The sequence below is a fragment of the Polyodon spathula genome, chromosome 4 (genome assembly GCF_017654505.1).
Source record: "Polyodon spathula isolate WHYD16114869_AA chromosome 4, ASM1765450v1, whole genome shotgun sequence".
NCBI lineage: Eukaryota > Metazoa > Chordata > Actinopteri > Acipenseriformes > Polyodontidae > Polyodon > Polyodon spathula.
In genome coordinates this window covers 54877645-54896980 of record NC_054537.1, presented here as the reverse complement: position 1 = coordinate 54896980, position 19336 = coordinate 54877645, and the positions used below count along the sequence as shown (strand labels likewise).

Genomic DNA, 19336 nt, shown 5'->3' with positions numbered 1-19336 from the left:
GATGCAGGACAGAAGGACTACCAATAGTGCTGTAATATGAATCTATGTCCTAGCATAACTTTCTGTTGTATGAAATTTCAGATGTTCAATGGCATAATACAGACTTTTGCAAGGGAGGAAGGGGTGATGGTCCAGCATTAGCATTAATAGTAACATGGATATGGGGAATGAGAGCACTTTAAGAACAGGACACCCATGAGACAGATGTATGACACAATGATATTGTCACCTGCAAATATGGAAGTGTATGAGGGACTGTCACAAAGACGGCTGGAGTGGAGGACGTCCGACCAGAAGCAGGAAATAAACGACAGAGAGAGGTGGAGTTTGGTGGAGCTGAGCGAATGCTTTCGCTCAGCATTTAATAAACAGAACAGAAAATAAAAAGGTTGTAACATACAAAAATACAGGACACGGCACATTCGTCAAAATAAACAGACAAACAAAACGGACTATACAGACAAAAGACGGTGAGCCGATATTTTTCCTATTACTTATCCCAATTATTACTTTTACCTCCATCTCCAATCCCGTTCTCCACTCACCGAACAAACAACCCCACGTATGTGAAAACATGCTGCTTTTATGGAGCTGTACGAGACTCGACTGGTAATCAATCATTCAATTGGAGTCTCAGTACAACAGCATGTGAATTAATAAAGTGCAATTCCCCGTGCTCACATATTATTACTTTTTACTTGCACGTGAAGTGCTGTGCAATCCTCGTGCCTAAATACAAATATACATTTTAAACACTCGTGTTACATAGACCCGTTTATATTCTGTGTACCAATGACTATACATCAACATTTAACACACCACACGCAACATATAACAGAAAATACACACAAGGGCGGGAACTTTGTCACATATACCCCCCCCCCCCCCCCGTGCAAAGCACACATGGCCTCCTTGGCCACCTCCCCCATTAAAATCCCAAAAGTCTCGCTCAGAGTCTTGGGCCAAATACAGGGACTTTAAGCAGTTGATGGGTGGCAATGTTGCCAGTAGCCACGCTGCTACTGGCCATGCTGTCATCAGACGTGCTGACAGTGGGGTGAATCTCTCCTCCCGCTGTACCACTGGCAGCGGAAATGCTGCCAATGGTGCTGCTGTCAGCAGACGTGCTGACAGCTCCCAGACTGACTCCTTCAGCTGGGGCAAGTCCAGCAGTGGAAAAGCTGCTGGGGTTGGTGGTCTCCAGACCTCCCCCAAGATCTCTGGCAGCGAAACTGCTGCGGGGGAAGGTGGTCTCCTGACCTCTCCCGCCTTTTTCATAGCTGGCAGCTCCCTCTGGTGGGGCTCCGGCTACACTGACCCCTGCGGCCAAGCAGATACTGCAGAGACTGCAACCCCTGGCGAAGCAGTTCCAGTGACCCCAGGCGATGCGGCGTGGCTGGCAGCCCCAGGCAATGCGGTGCGACAGGCAGCCCCAGTCGATGCGGAGCGACAGGCAGCCCCAGGCAATGCGGTGCGACAGGCAGCCCCAGTCGATGCGGAGCGACAGGCAGCCCCAGTCGATGCGGAGCTACAGGCAGCCCCAGTCGATGCGGAGCGACAGGCAGCCCCAGGTGATGCGGAGCGACAGGCAGGCATCCTTGGGCGAAGCGAGGCAGGCATCCTTGGGCGAAGCGAGGCAGGCATTCTTGGGCGAAGCGAGGCAGGCATCCTTGGGCGAAGAGAGGCAAGCATCCTTGGGCGAAGCAAGGCAGGCATCCTTGGGCGAAGCGAGGCAGGCATCCTTGGGCGAAGCGAGGCAGGGAGTCAGGACAAGCTGGGGTCCGGGTGTTGGCCCATTTCTCGGCCACTGCGGCCAGGCGATTCTTCCCCGTGCTTCCCTCAGCAGCCTATGCAATGGCTGCTGAGGACTGCCAGCATCTAGTCCTGGTCCTTCTGGTGAAGGGAGAGGCAGCTCCTGCTCCTCTCCTTGTGACGGTGGGGGAGGCGATACCAGCAGGCATTCCTCCTCTGCTGGTGGGGGAAGCATTACCAGCAGGCATTCCTCCTCTGCTGGTGGGGGAAGTGATACCAGCAGGCATTCCTCCTCTGCTGGTGGGAGAAGTGATACCATTCACCCTCTGCTGGTGGACGGGGACCCAGCAGGCATTCACCCTCTTCTGGTGGACGGGGACCCAGCAGGCATTCACCCTCTGCTGGTGGAGGTGACGGAGGCAGAGGCAGCTTCTGCTGCTGTGCTCCTGGCGGTGGAGGTGGCGGAGGCAGAGGCAGCTCCTGCTGCCCTGACCTTGCCGATGGAGGTGGCTGAGGCAGAGGCAGCTCCTGCTGCTCTGCTCCTGCCAGTGAAGGTGGCGGAGGCAGAGGCAGCTTCTGCTGCTCTGCTCCTGCTGGTGGAGGTGGTGGAGGCGTGTAGTATCCTGCCGGTGAAGGTGGCGGAGGCAGAGGCAGAGGCAGCTCCTGCTGCTCTGCTCCTGCCGATAGAGGTGGCGGAGGCAAAGGCAGCTCCTGCTGCTCTGCTCCTGCTAGTGGAGGTGACGGAAGCAGAGGCAGCTCCTGCTGCTCTGCTCCTGCTGGTGGAGGTGGGAGCAGCGTGTAGTCTCCTTGCGGCAGAGGTGGGAGCGGCGTGTAGTCTACCCTTGTTTCAGGGGACTGGTGCAGCTCTCCCTTTCTTGCAGGGGACTGATGCGGTTCTCCCTTTGGCTCTGGAGGCAAAACCAGCAGGCATTTTTCCTCTACTGGTGGATATGGGAGCAGTGGACGCTCTGCCTTCCTCTTCCCCTTTCCCCTTCTCTGCCTCCTCCTCACCTTCCTCTCCTGGGCCAGTTCCTCCTCTCCCTCTTGGTAGGGGCAGCGCACCACTGGGTACCCGAACTCCCCACAGGCAAGGCACCAGCCCTGGTCCTCTAGACCACCGAGGAGGCCCTCCAGATCCTGGCAGCCATCTCTCCAGTTCCAGCCTTCCATTTTTTGTTGTTGTTGTTGTTGTTGTTGTTGGTTTTTTTGGTTTTTTTTAAACAACAAATTGCAGTTCCTGCTCTGGTCTGATGCTTGGAGGTGCTGTTGTCCTGGTTCTGACACCACGTGTCACAAAAACGGCCGGAGTGGGGGACGTCCGACCAGAAGCAGGAAATAAACGACAGAGGTGGAGTTTGGTGGAGCTGAGCGAATGCTTTCGCTCAGCATTTAATAAACAAACAGAACAGAAAATAAAAAGGTTGTAACTTACAAAAATACAGGACACGGCACATTCGCCAAAATAAATAGACAAACAAAACAGACTATACAGACAAAAGACGGTGAGCAGATATTTTTCCTCTTACTTATCACAATTATTACTTTTACCTCCATCTCCAATCCCGTTCTCCACTCACCGAATATACAACCCCACGTATGTGAAAACATGCTGCTTTTATGCAGCTGTACCAAGACTCGACTGCTAATCAGTCATTCAATTGGAGTCTCAGTACAACTGCACGTGAATTAATAAAGTGCAATTCCCTGTGCTCACATATTATTACTTTTTACTTGCACGTGAAGTGCTGTGCAATCCTCGTGCCTAAATACAAATATACATTTTAAACACTTGTGTTACACAGACCCGTTTATATCCCGTGTACCAATGACTATACACCAACATTAACACACAACACGCAACATATAACAGAAAATACACACAAGGGCAGGCACTTTGTCACAGGGACACTTATGAAACTTGTGTTTAAATGGGCGATGTCAGTTTGAGAGGCCAGCACCAACACACAGATCAACCAAGAGCTTTTCAGTGTCATACTGGATGAGCAACAGAATACTGTTTAATAGGAGGATGGCCTCACCGTCACAGTTGTGCTGTATAAATTGTGCTGTAATACCAGTATGTTCTTTATTCTCCAGTGTTTTAGGACTATGTTGGCAGATAGCACACATCATGCGTTCTGTAAATATCCATCCTTATTATCTGTTGCCTATAAGCAGTTCATTTTATGTTTAATTCTTAATTTTTTACAGTGTAAGTTGTTCTCTAGATACAGTTTAAACACGTGTATTTGTGGTATTCATAAGAGTAGTTAAAGACGGACACTCCATCCTGAATTTCAGCAGCACACCACTGGATTGGAATGTAAGTCACACATTTGAAGCTAGTCCTGGTAAGCATGTTATTCTACTTGTGACAGCCTATGGTGCGTATTTTGGGGGACAAGATCCGGGGCTCCACCCTGCTTTCCCTGTCAATCTTCTCCTATTTCCTATTTAAGTCTGAATCTTACACAGCTCGCTGTCTAGCGTTTTCAGTTTGTTTTTTCTTTCTAGCTATCGCTCAGACACTTCATCTTCTCATTCTCTCGTCCGACTTGAAAGCTATTTTCGTAAAGGTATTTTCTCCTCCGTAGCAGTTCAGTGTTAAAGCAGTAGTACAGTCCCTCCCCAACTGGTCATTCAATAACAGAATCACACAATTCTGTTACTCTCTCGTCTCCTTGCAGACTCCATTGCTACCTCTGCTCCCTCAGTGCCTGCTTCCGCAATAGATCTCTCAATCATCTCGCTTGCGTCTGTTCCCCATGTGGGTTCTTGGTTTAGCAATTCACTGCTACTTACATTCAGCAGCCAACACAAAAAAATCATAATGGGAAGGATATTAATTTGGTTTCAATTCCCAATTCAACGTGGGAACCCCAGCTTTGTTCTCATTCTAGTTTCGTGCTTTGTAACATATTACGTGAAGCCTACTTGCATAACATCACTTTTAAAACAAACCACTGCTGTGCTGCAACTTTCCACTGGTGCCTCACATGCCATGGTTACCACGGCAACTCCCTTCTCTAGGAGTGTTAAGTTGCCGTGGTAACCAGGCAGTTTCATGAGGCCCTGTGAGCTCTGTGCCTCAGTACTGCAGTCTTCCAGCTTCCTGCCTCTGCGTTTTCACAACTGGAGAGAGTAAGTTCAACTCGCCGGATTCATGACATTTAAGTCAACTGCCTATGTTAACTTGCTTATGTAGATGCTTAACTGTCCTACAATAAGTATTCAATATATTTTTTATTTAATAATAAATATATAAAGAATATGCTAAATGTCTTCATAGATAGTCAAATAGCTGACGCTCAGCAGGCCATGCCTTACTTGCCTATACTGACAAGGCGCCTGTGATTTCAACAGCCCCTTCTATTAGGTGTAAATAAATAATTAAAGGGAACATATCAGTGTTACACTCAAGTCACGAGACATTAACTTCCACACCACCATCAAAAGCTGGAGCAATACTTTATTCTACATCGTGGAGCTCTCAGTTAGATACGGGGGTTTTGTGTTCTACGAGTATCATAAAGCATACGCCGCTAAAGTCGCCACCATCTTATCAGCAGATAAACATTTTGTCGATCGGTCTTGCCCTGATTTTATACCTCTTTTAACCAAGTTTTCATCGGCTTGTGAGCCAGCGCCTGCGGACTCTGTGCATCCACAGCCCATTCAACTTTCCTCTGTCCAAATATAATCCATCGTCATTCATTTTCTACACAGATTTGCCACAATATTATAGAAGATCGCCAGATTTCAGGTGTTGGCATGATACTGCATCAGAGCATTTAGGATAAACAGTGCAATCACCTGGACTATTGATCACAACAGTCTAATTGATTTTACCCTGCAGCATTTTCTAAAGCCAACGGTTTTATATCATAATGTCCAGGTGGCAGTATAATACCACAAGTTCTATATTTTAGCTTGTACTTTCACTGCAAAAGTTATTTTCAAATCAGGTTAACATTGAATTTGATGTGAGCGGACAGTCAGGTATGGAAACCATGTCCTTCGATTTATCAGCGTTTCAGACAATAGGTTTTGCAGCAGCCTCACAGCAATGCATTCTACATCTCTCCCGAAAGCAGCCTCATCTTTGGCTCCATGTGAATCGCCTTAAAGACCAACATTGACATCCTATCAAAATTCTGGTTGACAGACAATTGTGCAACAACCTCCTGCAATCCCAAGGAGGCACTTCATGGCAGCTTAAATTTACTTGTATCTCACAATGAGTTTTTGTTCACTCACTTCAGCAGATCTCTGCTGTCTACAGCAGGCCACTGCCCACTACTGATGGCAGTTCATCGCACACTGTTACATCTCCAGCACCTCTCTAATTCCGCAATACCAGCACCTAGTATTCCTGTGAGTTTTCCTGTCTTCAACCTTCTTCAATCTGCTAGAAATTACATGTCTGCTGCCCTAGCCCAATCAGAAAGATCATCCTACTCTGCAGACTGGTCTTCTTTCTCCTCCTTCTGCAAAAAAAAAAATAAAAAAAACACTAAACAAAAATAACACACCCAAATTCAGCCAGTTCCATTTAAGAAGACTGGATCCTAGCCTTTATCATCCACGCACGAGACATTCTACACCTCTCTGCTTCCACAGTCAAAGCTTACATCTCCAGAATTCAGTTCCATTACCCTCTCATGTCAATATTCTTCTGGCCATCCCAGCAATCCGCCTGATGCTCTGTGGCATATCTAAGAGCTCCCCTCCCACTTGCCCATCTTGACTTCCTATATCTTCCAATATTCTACAGTCGCTCATATCAATCTTGTGAAAAGGCTGTTTCAACCCCTTTGATGTACTCATGGAAGTCATGTGCTTAACTGCTTAAACTTAACTTTGGATTCCTCAGATGCTCTGAATATACAGTCCCATCCCTTTCCAGCTTCCCTACTCTCGGCATCCGTTCCAACGACATCTCCATAGTTCCAGATTCTCATTTCCTAATTATGCTTCGCATCTCTAAGACAGAACATCTTCCTCAGGGTCAATTTATAAAGCTGTCGAAGCTGTGTCTAGATACATCTACAGCAAGAAGCCTTTCCTCATTACGGATCCACCGTTCTCCAGCTTCTCCCATGCAGTAAGTACAAGACATTGGTTCTCAACTCACCTTGCCTCTCTCGTCTCCAAAGTGGGCCTTTTCTCCTTAGTCCTATACTCCTCACTCCTTTAGAATTAGAGCAGCAAACCTCAGCAGCAAAAGCCAACATCAACCAGCATATAATTAAGAGCCTAGGCCGCTGGTCCTCCTCAGCAGTAGAATCATGCATACACACATCTGTTTCCAGTATAGCTGCAGCTCACCAAAAAATTGTTAGCATGCCTGGAGAGGTAGCTCCACCAGAGGTTTTCCCCCCTAATGGGGGGGGGGGGGGGGGCTCCTCTCCACTGTGCGGCAGGTAAACACATAATTCCACTCTACCCATTCTTTTGTCCAAAAAAACAAACAAATCCACTTGTTTGTCTAGTATGTGTTTTTTTTTCCTCCTTTCATAAATGTTATGCATTGGCACATGAACTTGTTTGTCCCACATGTGTAGGGCTATGCGAGAAACAAGGGGTCTAACCTTTGGGGGTAAGCGAGGCTCACTTCTCCCAACCTCTATGGCCGCCGCCATCCACAACTCCACCGAGGGGGGGTTCTCACTGCCCGAGTCAGGGTGGACCCCCGGCCACACACTCTATCCTTTAGCAGCTCCTGCTCTTTATCTTACTCCAATTGAGATTGGGCTCTATTTACAGCTCCCTATTCTATCATTCCTTTTCCAGGTTCTTCAGCACATAAGCCTATTCCTCCTACATGACTGCCACTCCGCAGAGCCTGTCGTGGGCTCTGCCGAGCCAATCTAGCTTATGTGTTTTCTGGTTCCCGAGGCCGCACTCTCCACTGAGAACCTTTTTCCTTTCCTATCCTATCCACTGAGGTCACTCCTCAAACTACCTCTCCAAGTAACAACCTTTTAGTCCATCCCCGGATCTTGACCCGTGAAACGTTATCCCACTTGTTATCCTGGTTAAGTGACATAAATAAATCACTTTGCCAGCTAATTACTTCCTTAAAAAATACACCCACTGAACGCAATAAGTGTTATTATTAACATAAGGACATTCTGGTGGCAATATACTGTACAGTGAAAAAAAGCACAGTTCAAGTGGTTTTTCAAACTAGAACCCTGCCATTACATTTGAGCACCGTGTTTTGTATATTATTTGTTACAGTTCATTTTAAAGAAATACAGTTTATCAACTAGTAAAGATATTAAAAATACAGTAAGGCGTAAACTTTTTTCTTTTTTCTTCTGCTTCTAGATACTTGCAATCCAAGCCCAACTTGTCCCGAAATAAAGATCCAGCCTTCTCCTGTACAGATGGATATGGATGTGGCATTTCTTCTTGATAGCTCACGCACTGTGAGCAGCGATATCTTTGAAAGGTCCAAGGAGTTTCTACACTCAGTGCTGGATCAGTTTGTTATTACCAACCAGCCAAGAACCTCAGATCCTGGGGCTCGGGTTGCACTTGTCCAGCACGCTTCCTCAGGATATACTAACAGAGAAGAACAAAACCCTGTCAAGCTGGAGTTTGATTTCGTTACCTATAGCAGAAAGAGTCAAATGAAAAGACACATCAAGGAATCCTTGCACCATCTACAAAGCGATTCTGGAGTTGGGCATGCTGTGGAGTGGACCATTAACAACTTGTTTTCAAAGGTGTCAAAAGCCAGAAGCACTAAAGTTATATTCGCCATACTTGGAGGAGACACTAGTTTTTGGGACAAGAGGAAGCTGGCTGAAATAGCACTGAACGCTAAGTGTCAAGGATTTACTATTTTTACATTGACCTTTGGTGGTCCTTTCAATGACACTGAGGTGGAACAGCTTGCTAGTTTTCCTTTTAGTCACCACTCATGTCATCTTGGGAAAGTTCTTGACATGGATATGGATTATGCACTGAAGTTTACACATGCTTTCTTCAGCCTCGTGGCAAGTGAGTGTAATTCTCAACATCAGTACATCTACTATTAGATTGGTATTCTCAAAAGCGTTAACTATGAAAATATAAATAGCTAAAAATAACTATTGTATGATGTAGTGTATAAATTAAAGTAAGTAGTAGTAAGAACATTCCAAGAAAATTACATGCAGTAAAACACTGTGCACAAGTAGTATAATTTAATGGGCTTAACATGTATGGGGCTACAATAAGGGTGTGCAGATGCACATTCCTTTGCATTGTTTGGTATTCATTAAATGGAATACATGTTAATTACTCAACGCAAGACAGCAATCACCCAGTAGCAATCTATAACAATCTGACAGGGTGATTTTAATATAGAATCTGTTGTGTTTGAGCTAACTAAACCATTTACATGTTATCTGCAATTATTAGTATTGCCTTTCTTTTGTCCTTGTTATGAATTAAAAAGGCAGCTTTTCTTGTTGTGAATTAATGCATACAATTAATAGCCTAGTTTGACTTCTCAGCTTGTTCATATTAAAGGTGATTTGAATGTGTTTTTCTTTCTATTGAAGACTAAGATCATAATATATATACTTTATTTTGCAGATAAAATCAATAATTACCCTCCTAAAATCCTTCAGAGGAAGTGTGAAATGTTCAATTTGCATGAAAAGGAACAAGGTGATGAAGTGCTCATGCCCGCACCAGAAAGGTAAACTTTCCAAAACTTTTACCAAATGGAAGAGACTAACGGAATGGGATAGAATCAGTAAAGTGCTCTTTTTTACACCATCCTAAATCCATTGAGCCATAACAACCAGAGAAAGTGTAATCATACTGAATTGTGTTTAAATCTAACAATAATCTTTTATTCTAAAAGTAAACAAAACACTGAACCTGAAGAGCTAATGAAATAATTCCATTGATCTTATCTTTTGTGTTCTTGTATGTGCTGTGATGGTCTTATACAGTATGTGCATTTTTTTTTTTTTTAAAGAAGTAAATGCTATAATTTATAAATAATTTAAAAACTGATCTGGTGCCATACTGTCTTAAAGAGAAAATGTAACATCTGCAGTATCTTTGTTTTAAAGCATGTAACGGATTGCAAACATGTCAGGTTGGTTAATGACAACAAAGGTGAGGAGAAAATACCTCCTTTTGCAATGATATGGAGTAGTTCAATAACCCAATAAAGTACCAGTTATAATTTCAATTATTTCATTATTCTTTCAGAATTGCACATGTGTATATGACAGTTTTATGAAAAAACATAATTAGCTATATTCCCTTTAATTTAAAAATAATTGTGGTTCATATATGTCAAGCTGTATTGTAACTCAAGTACTGTCACCAGCAAATCTTTTAAACATTGCTACATACAGTAGATAACATGTGAATCAGGAACAATGGCCCACTTGACCAAATGAGCACTCATATCTTGTCTTATTTATTGAACAGTACATTTTCTACTGAATATGAGGATTTGGAACTGATGAGTAAAATTCATTTAAGAAAAGATGAAGAAACAAAATTGACAACATCTGCTATAAGTAAGTAGAGTATAGAGGATATGATTGGTTCTCAAAGGTTCCTGCAAAATAAGTTCAAATGTAACACGAATAACCAATCAAAAAACACAACTTATAAATATAGCCACTTTGTACAGTTATTCTCTCACAGGAACATTGCATGTTTTAATAACTTCTATTTTCCAACTCTTTGTTTCACGCCATCACCAATTAATAATTTTAGTCACCAGAAGCTTGTTACATTTTGATTTCTTAAGAAAATTTGCTAACATGCTGGCATTAACTGTACATTACTGACTACATTTAAAAGTTACTATGATTGTAATATTATATTTTCTACTATTTTCATGATTTTATTATCTGACAAAAATCAGTTTTATACCCCCTGGTCCCAATTAGTTTGGAAGATATTTGTTTGACTGTACTGGTAATTCTCTTCCCCTATCAACAGTTATTAAGAGATGCATTTTATCTAACATTTACAGAATTTCAATGTTTTCTGAAGAGGGATCTTGGTAACCTTTGCAGAGGATTTCAGAAGATAAAGTGGTTTTATAATAAAAGCACTCGTTTGTGTGTCCCATTCTTGTATGGAGGCTGCGCTGGTAATGAAAACCGGTTCAATACTAAGCATGAGTGTCTTCAGGCATGCCCTTCCAAAGGTAAGTGTGCATGGGTCTTGTGTCATAAACCGAGATATAGATCTGGGGTCAGCAACCTTTCCAAAGTGACGTACTAGATCTCGTTTTATTCACTCTAATTTAAGGTTTTGCGTGCTAGTAATACATTTTAGCATTCAAAAGTATAAAACTATATATATATATATATATATATATATATATATATATATATATATATATATATATATACATTGTTATTTTACAAAAATATGTACACAAAGTGACATACAAAGTAAATAAAGGGCTTTAAAATGCATTTAAGGCACATCACTTTAAAATTAAATTAAAAGGCAAACTTACCAGTTTAATGTGATCCTTATCCATGCTTTTCCTTGCTGACTTTTACAATATCCGACACGTATTTGGATACTTTGAGCGGCACACAGGCTTCTGAACGATCAGTTGTTAACTGGCACCAAGTGGGACTGAGGACTGATTTCATGTGTAAAAATGTGTTCAGACAGGTATGTGGATCCAAATGCTGAAAGCATTACAAACGCAGCTTTCTTCAAACTGTTCAATTTCACAGGCAGGGACGTCCAGCAGGTCAGAATAGAGGCCCCTTGATCTCTCTCAGTAGCTTCAAGTGCACGCCGCAGATTCCTAAACTTTGATGACCACAAATCTGAGTTATTTTAACTGCATTTCAAAATCTTCAATACCCATCCACTGAAATACAGACACATTCAAGTCCTTCTCGTTGAATTGGTCAGGTTTAATTAGAAAACATTGGCCCAAATTACTGGAAATTTTGAAATCTGTCAAAATTCGGATTCCAACGCTTGCATGTACATTCCAATCTCATCGACACTGACAGTGCAACATGTCAATAGATCTTTTAGATGTTGGAAGTAGCTGAAAGTCAAAGTTTGAATATCCCGAGAAAAAAAAAAAAAAGTCCTAGTTTTGCAACAAATGCCTTCCATGTTTCTAAAGATCCAGAAGAGTTTGCCCTGCACCCAGGAAACGGAGGTTGATTTTGTTTAGGTGAGCGGTGATGTCAGTTAGGAACAGGAGCTTCCACAGCCATTTGTCATCATCCAGTTTGGGGTAGTTTTGCCCTTTTTCTGTCAAAAAGAGCTTGATTGCATCAAAACAGTTCATGTACCGCACCAAAACCTTGCCACGACTTAGGCACCGAACATTGCTGTTAAGTGGAATGTCGTTAAAAGCACGGTCCATCTCCTGTAGCAGTGTTTTAAACTTTGGTAGTCAAAGCAGATCGAGCAACAAGGAAATTCACAATTCACACTACTGTATTCATCATATCGTTTAGCTCCGAATCAGAAATTTTAACACACAGGTTTTCTTGATGGATGATACAGTGAAATTTGACTGTTGTTGGCCGTTGTGAAGTAGCTTTACATATCCCTTCCATTGTATCTTCCCCTTTTGTTGTGCCATGCAGCCTTTTTAGGCAACAAAGTTCCTCTCGAATTTCATCAGAAGTACAGTACCTTGCAACAATTGCCAAACGTGGTATATTATTTATATCCACACTCTCATGAATTGCAATGCTTAACACTGCGGCGTCTTTTAATGCAATTGTCTGCTTTTCATTATTACGAGCTAGTCTCTCAACTATTCTGGCAGAGACAAGCAGTTATTTTATTCTAGATACGATCACATATTTATTTGCAAATCATTGAACAGGACCTCTGAACTGCTGAGGAAAGCTTCTTTTACATACTCCCCATTTGTAAACGGCTCTCCATTTTTTGCAATGCAGTGTGCAATTTTGTAATTTGCTTCTGTGTCTTCGTTTTTACTTATATTAAAGCGTTGAAAAACAGTGCTTTGCTTCTCGTATCCCACAACACTGCGGCGTCTTTTAATGCAATTGTCTGCTTTTCATTATTACGAGCTAGTCTCTCAACTATTCTGGCAGAGACAAGCAGTTATTTTATTCTAGATACGATCACATATTTATTTGCAAATCATTGAACAGGACCTCTGAACTGCTGAGGAAAGCTTATTTTACATATTCCCCATTTGTAAACGGCTCTCCATTTTTTGCAATGCAGTGTGCAATTTTGTAATTTGCTTCTGTGTCTTCGTTTTTACTTATTATAAAGCGTTGAAAAACAGTGCTTTGCTTCTCGTATCCCACCACAGCTTTTTTGATTGCTTCAATCTTGTCAACTTTGTCAGGAATGGATTTTTCATACTTCATTTGAAAATGTCGTTGAACACTTGATGTGCGACAAACAACAGTTTCACAAAAGAAAGCACAAACAGCACGGTCCCTCTTTTGAAGAACTCCAAATTCGTCTGTCCAAGAAGGCGGAAATAAACGGACATCTATTTTTGCTTTCTTGGGAGCAGACATTTTGCGAAAATAACCCACCAACTTCTTATCTTTACTTATGAACATGTTTTACAGCGTTGTAAAATATCACGCAATGCGGCACACACAACGTAAAACGCAGTATGTTGTGTGCACGAGTAATTATAAAATATCCCCTCACTTTACAGTCGATGGATCAATAAATGGATGAATTAATACAAACGTATAAAACGATATGTTGTGGATGCAACCCTGGTTCCCTGAAAAAGAAAATAACCATCAACGTATGGAATATTGCCGTCAGGCAGTAGGATTGGCTGAGCTTTATAACAAAGCTGCCGATAGGCCTCCGTGTGAGCTCCCCTGGGAGCTTACTATATGCAGCGCGCGGAGACTCTCTTCCTCTTTTGCTCTTCAGGCCTTGAAGGCTTCCGGAGCGACCTCGCAGCTTGATGGTTATTTTCTCTTTCAGGGAACCAGGGTTGCATCTGCAACCTATCGTTCCCTTTCAATTCGAAAATAACCATCAAGGTATGGGAACAGTGTACCCAAGCCGTCGCGAGGGAGGATTCTCGGCAGTAGGACAGACTTACGTCATTACGCAACTGGGTAGGCAATGCATCTAGCCATATGCGGAGCTGCGCCTCAGCATCTGTGCTCACAATGACACCTGTCCTAAGGTGGGGTATTAAACATAATATTGGCATCCTGAGGTGCCATAGAGTGTAGTACAGATGCTCCAAATAATGGTGCAGAGGAATCCAGCACGTCTAATCGGTAGAACCTCATAAAAGTATGCGGTGTAGCCCAACTGGCTGCCGCACAAATGTAATACACTGGCACCCTTCTAAAGAGGGCCCAGGACGTTGCCATACCCCTAGTGGAACACGCCTTCAACTGCCCTGGTGGTGGAAGGCCTGCAGACTCATAGGCTAATTTAATAGCATCCACTATCCAGTGGGAAAGGCGTTGTTTTGACAACAGCTGACCCAAGGTCTTAGAACCGTGGCATATGAACAGTTGTTCTGTTTAGACATGAGCTTCATATCCACTGTGTGGAGAGGCTCGAATGGTGCCTTGGTAAGGGCTTCTAGCACCACGCCAAAGCTCCATGACGGTAAGCTGGTCGTTCTTGGAGGTCGCAAGCGTCTTGCTCCTTTAAGGAACTGAGATGCCAGAAAATGGCAACCTGGTGATAATCCGTCAATTCGTACATGGCAAGCCGATATGGCGGCTAAATACACTTTAAGTGTAGCGGGAGACTTCCCTTCATCTAACAGTTTCTGAAGAAATTGTAATATCACTGCCATAGGACAAGAGATTGGGTCATGGCCCCCCACCAGACACCAATCCTGGAACAACTGCCACTTGTACGCATACTGCGACCTAGTAGAGGGCACCCTAGCACTCTGAATGGTCGAAATCACCACCGTCGAAAGCCCTAAGGCTGACATGCGCTCCCGTTCAGGGGCCAAGTCCATAGCTGCATGAGCTTGGGGTTCGGGTGCCAAAGCCGTCCTTCGGCCTGGGACAATAGGTCTGCTCGCAGGGGAAGCTCCAGGGGCTGACCATGTAGCAGCTGCACCAAGCTCAGGAACCATATCCTCCGAGGCCACCGAGGAGCGACCAGTATCACTGACGCTTGCTCTACCCTGACCTTCCCCAAGAAGGTGAGGAGCATCGGGATCAGTGGAAAAGCATATAGGAGTCCTGGCGGCCATTCGTGAGCCAGTGCATCGACTCCTAGGGGGGCTGTCGAGGTCCCTCACCGAGAACCATAGGAGGCAATGCGTGGTCTCTCGCGAAGCGAAGAGATCCACTTGTGCCCTGCCAAACCATTCCCAGATGCGTTCTACCACCTGGGGGTGGAGACGCCATTCCCCTGCAAGAGGGCCTCCCCTGGTTAGGAGATCCTCTGCATAATTGGCTCTGCCCGGTAGGTGAACCTCGTGCAGAGAGGTCAAGCGCGGCTGTGCCCATAGCAACAGCCGTGCTATCATCCGGTAAAGGCAAAGGGACCGTAGGCCGCCCTGGCAGTTGATATACGCCACAACCGTGGTGTTGTCTGACCGCACCAACATGTGCTTGCCTAGAAGTACTGGCAAGAAGTGCCGAAGGGCAAGGTCCACTGCTCTGAGCTCCATAGCGTTGATGTGGGCTGATCTCCAGGGTCCTGACCACACTCCGCGGGTCCCTGAGCCGTTCCAGACTGCTCCCCAACCTTGGTTGGAGGCGTCGGTCGTAATCACCTCCCTCCGGAAGATGGGACCCAATCGCACGCCCTGGCAGATGTTCGATGGAACTTTCCACCGGCGTAATGCTTCCCAGCAGGTCTGGGATACTGTCAACCTGCGGTGTTTGTCTCTCCGCAGATGCAACGCGAAGGCATTGAACCAGGCCTGTAGAGGTCTCTGGTGTAATAAACCCAAAGGAAGGGCTTGTGAGGCGGCAGCCATCAACCCCAGCATGCGTTGGCACAGCCCCATGCTGACTGTTTCTCTCAACCTGAATAGGGAGAGGCACCGCTCCAGGGAGGCAACTCTTTGTGTCGACACTGAGTCCAGATGTAGACCCAAAAATTTGATCTGTTGGCTTGGCACGAGGTGGCTCTTTTCTGAATTGATCTTCAGACCTAGCCGCCGAAGATGGTTTGTAACCATCACTGTGTGCTGTGCCAGCTGCTCCTTTGACTGCGCGCAGACGAGCCAGTCGTCTAGATAGTTCAGCAGTCGGACGCCCTGGGCCCTCAGAGGAGCCAGAATAGCGTCCATACACTTCGAAAAGGTTCGAGGAGCTAGTGACAGACCAAATGGGAGGACACCAAACTCTTACACCCTGCTCTGAAATGCGAAGCGCAGATACTTCCTGTGACCCGGGCAGATGGGAACGTGAAAGTACGCATCTGTCAGGTCCACGGTGGTAAACCAGTCGCCGAGTTGGACAGACTGGATGACGTGCCTGTGCGTAAGCATCCTGAACGATAATACCCACAGGTATTTGTTCAGTACTCGCAGATCTAAAATAGGGCAGAACCTGCCGTCCTTCTTGGGCACTAGGAAGTATTTGGAATAGAATCCCTGGTCGAACAAAGCAGGGTCTACTTGTTGAATGGCACACTTCCTGAGCAATGCCTGTTTTTCCACATTCAGAGCTGAGGACTGAACCGAGTCCTTCACTACAGTTACTACCACCCTCCTGAAGGGGGGAGGTTTTAACCGGAACTGAAGGGTGTACCCGGTGGATATAGTCTTCCGCACCCAGATGTCGTTGGTGCATTGTTGCCAGAACTGGAGCTGTAGGACAGTGTAGGGGTGGGTTGACGGCTGCCTGAAGATTTCAGGGCTTTTTTGGCTACGTTCGTTCGCGAAGGGGCTGGCCAGAAACACGGGGACATGGTCTGCCACCTCCCTTACTGCGCCACTCTCCGCGCTGCGGTCCTGAAAATGGAGGCTGACTGCGCGCTGCTGCAGCTGAAGGAGGTGTCTTAGCACCCCGCGGCCGAGGTAGGTGCTGTGGTGGCATTCTATGCCATTGATGCTCCTGTTGGCGCTTAGGCTGGAAGGGCTTATGCGGCCACATCTTCGCCATTTGCTGAGATGCCTTCCAAGCTTTAGCAGAGCGCTGTAGCATCTCCTCCACCGCTAGGCCAAACGTGTGCCCCGGTGTGATGGGAGCGTCTAGTAACTGGGCCTTGTCAGGCTCTTGGACTCTCGCCTGCGAGAGCCAGAGCTGCCTTCTGGCAACTACTAGTAACTCAGTACTCCTGCCCTGGGTCTGAGCGTTTAGCTGGGCTATCTTGACGAGGAATTGAGCGACCAGCACCAATTCCGAACCCTCAGAGACGCCGAAAGATGCTCTGGGAGATCCTTCACCAGCGGCGCCTAGTAGACTGAGAGGAGGCTGGCCATGTTGGACAGTCTAACTGCCTCTGTAGCCGCTGCATAGCCCTTTTTTAAATGGACCTCCGTAGTCCTGCACTGTCTATTAGGACATGCAGGGTCCTTAGTTAGGCCCGAGAGTGTCGGTGTCTTGACTAGGGCCGCGAAGGCGACATCGACTTGTGGAAAGGACGCCAGTCCCGCCTCACTCGCTCCCTGCATGGCAAACGTGGAAGCTTTCCGCAAAGTTGCCGGTGAAGAGGCTGGGGCCCGCCAGGTGGATTGCACCTCCTTAATAAAGTCCAGGAAGGCTGGGAGCATCCTGGGCTGTGGAGATCGCACAGACAGCGACTCAAACAGTGACCGCCAAGGCAATTCTACGGCTGGCCACTCAACCCCTAGGTGGCGAGTTGCTCGCTCCACCAGTGACCACAAGGGGTCATTGGTGTCCAACACCTCCAACTCAGTATCGAGGTGCGTGCACCAAGCCCCAAGTGCGGAGACACGAAGCACAGAGCCGAAGCGCTACACCAAAGCGCCAAGGCGCTGACACTGGAAACGCCGAAGCGCGTGTACTGAGCGTAAAAATGCTATGCATTAGACGCAGAAGTGTCAGCTGACCCGCAGAGCGGAGACGCTAAGTGCTAGTACAGTGTCTTGGTCTTAAAAGACAATGGAGTTGTGCTATACTTATCTGTTGGTAAGGGGCAATGAAAGTTGTCATTGGCGATAGTCTTTCTTATGTATTTGTATGGGAAAAAGTTTTTTTTTTTTTTTTTTTTTGAGGAACTGCAGCCGCACTGAGTGCAGATATTAGTAGCATAGCTACCGAAGACAGCGACCATGCTGTGAGATGAACACAATCAGCGGGTGGTAGTTTTAAGAGTGGCTGCAAGTAGCAGGTTAAACTCCGGGTCTGGTGAGAAGCAAGACTGAGGCTGCAAATTGCGTGGCCTTACAGGCGCGCAAAGTGTCCTCTAAATTCTATTCAATACCTGTTAGGGAGAATAGACATGCAAAAACCCAACAAAATATATATAATATATATATATATATATATATATATATATATATATATATATATATATATATATATATATATATATATATTATGATGGTTTAAATATGAAAGAAGAAGGAAGACAGAGGGGCAACGGCTTTCGGGGGTCTCCCCGTGAACGCGATGCCGAAGCAAAATATCGTGAAAGGTAGCACTTTCATCCATCTTATATATTATATATAATATCATATATATAGATAATATATAGATCACGAGTTTCCTCAGTTGTGACTTTATTTGCAGTTCTTCCCCGCTCGGGCGAAGAGTTCGAGTCATTCTCAAGCTCAAGGCTGTCGAGTACAATCAGTGAAAAGTAAATCTCACAGAGAGAACTTACATGCTCAGAGTCCTACAAAGGCTGAAGGCAAAAGAGGAAGAGAGTCCCCGCGCGCTGCGTATAGTAAGCTCCCAGGGGGGCGGGCTTACACGTCAACTCGTGCGGAGGCCTATCGGCAGCTTTGCTATAAAGCTCAGCCAATCCTACCGCCTGACGGCAATATCCCATACGTTGATGGTTATTTTCGAGTTGAAAGGGAACAAGTATTATCTATTTAAATTATATATGCTATACGTCTTTGTGAATGTAACACATTATTGGTATATGTAAATTACAAAATATTTTCTTTAGACCTTTACGTGCCCTTAATTGGATTAGCAGTGTTAGTGCCATACGAAATCATCTTGCGTACCATTGGTTGCCGACCCCTGATATAGATAAAGGATACCTCATGAACTATTATCAAGTACTGGTTATTTTACAAATGAAGATGGCTGAATTACTTGTCACATGTCAAGCTCCACATCTGTTTATCACAGGGTGCAATATGGAACAGCGCAAAGTACATAGTGTTTTTGTTAATTGGATTTGAATAAATTCAAGACAGATTATATATACACACACAACGTGTTGAGACAATGCTCGTGAATATTTTTTAACGCATCTAATTTTGGTAACTACAGTATCTTGCATTCATTCAAACCCAACAGAATGAGCGGGCAAAATGCATTGTTGCAAGTCATGCCATGTTGCTAAGCAAATGCAGAGCTTGATCAAAGGAAAGTAATTTTTCAAATTCAGCTGATTTAAACATGCTTTATTTTACATACCGGCACAATACACTTCTTACATAAACAGAGATCTCTAGATAAGTTTGGAGTGCTAT

At 45.0% G+C, this 19336-nt stretch overlaps 1 protein-coding gene across 1 annotated transcript in view; it reads left to right on the top strand.

The window, feature by feature from the left end:
- The window catches only part of LOC121313953 (collagen alpha-6(VI) chain-like), a 74541-nt gene that overhangs the window by 53524 nt on the left and 1681 nt on the right, over positions 1-19336 (top strand). The window contains exons 36-39 of the mRNA XM_041246726.1: positions 8071-8763; positions 9343-9448; positions 10198-10289; positions 10754-10930. Of these exons, the coding sequence (XP_041102660.1) occupies positions 8071-8763; positions 9343-9448; positions 10198-10289; positions 10754-10930 (1068 nt within the window). The remainder of the gene's footprint in view (positions 1-8070; positions 8764-9342; positions 9449-10197; positions 10290-10753; positions 10931-19336) is intronic.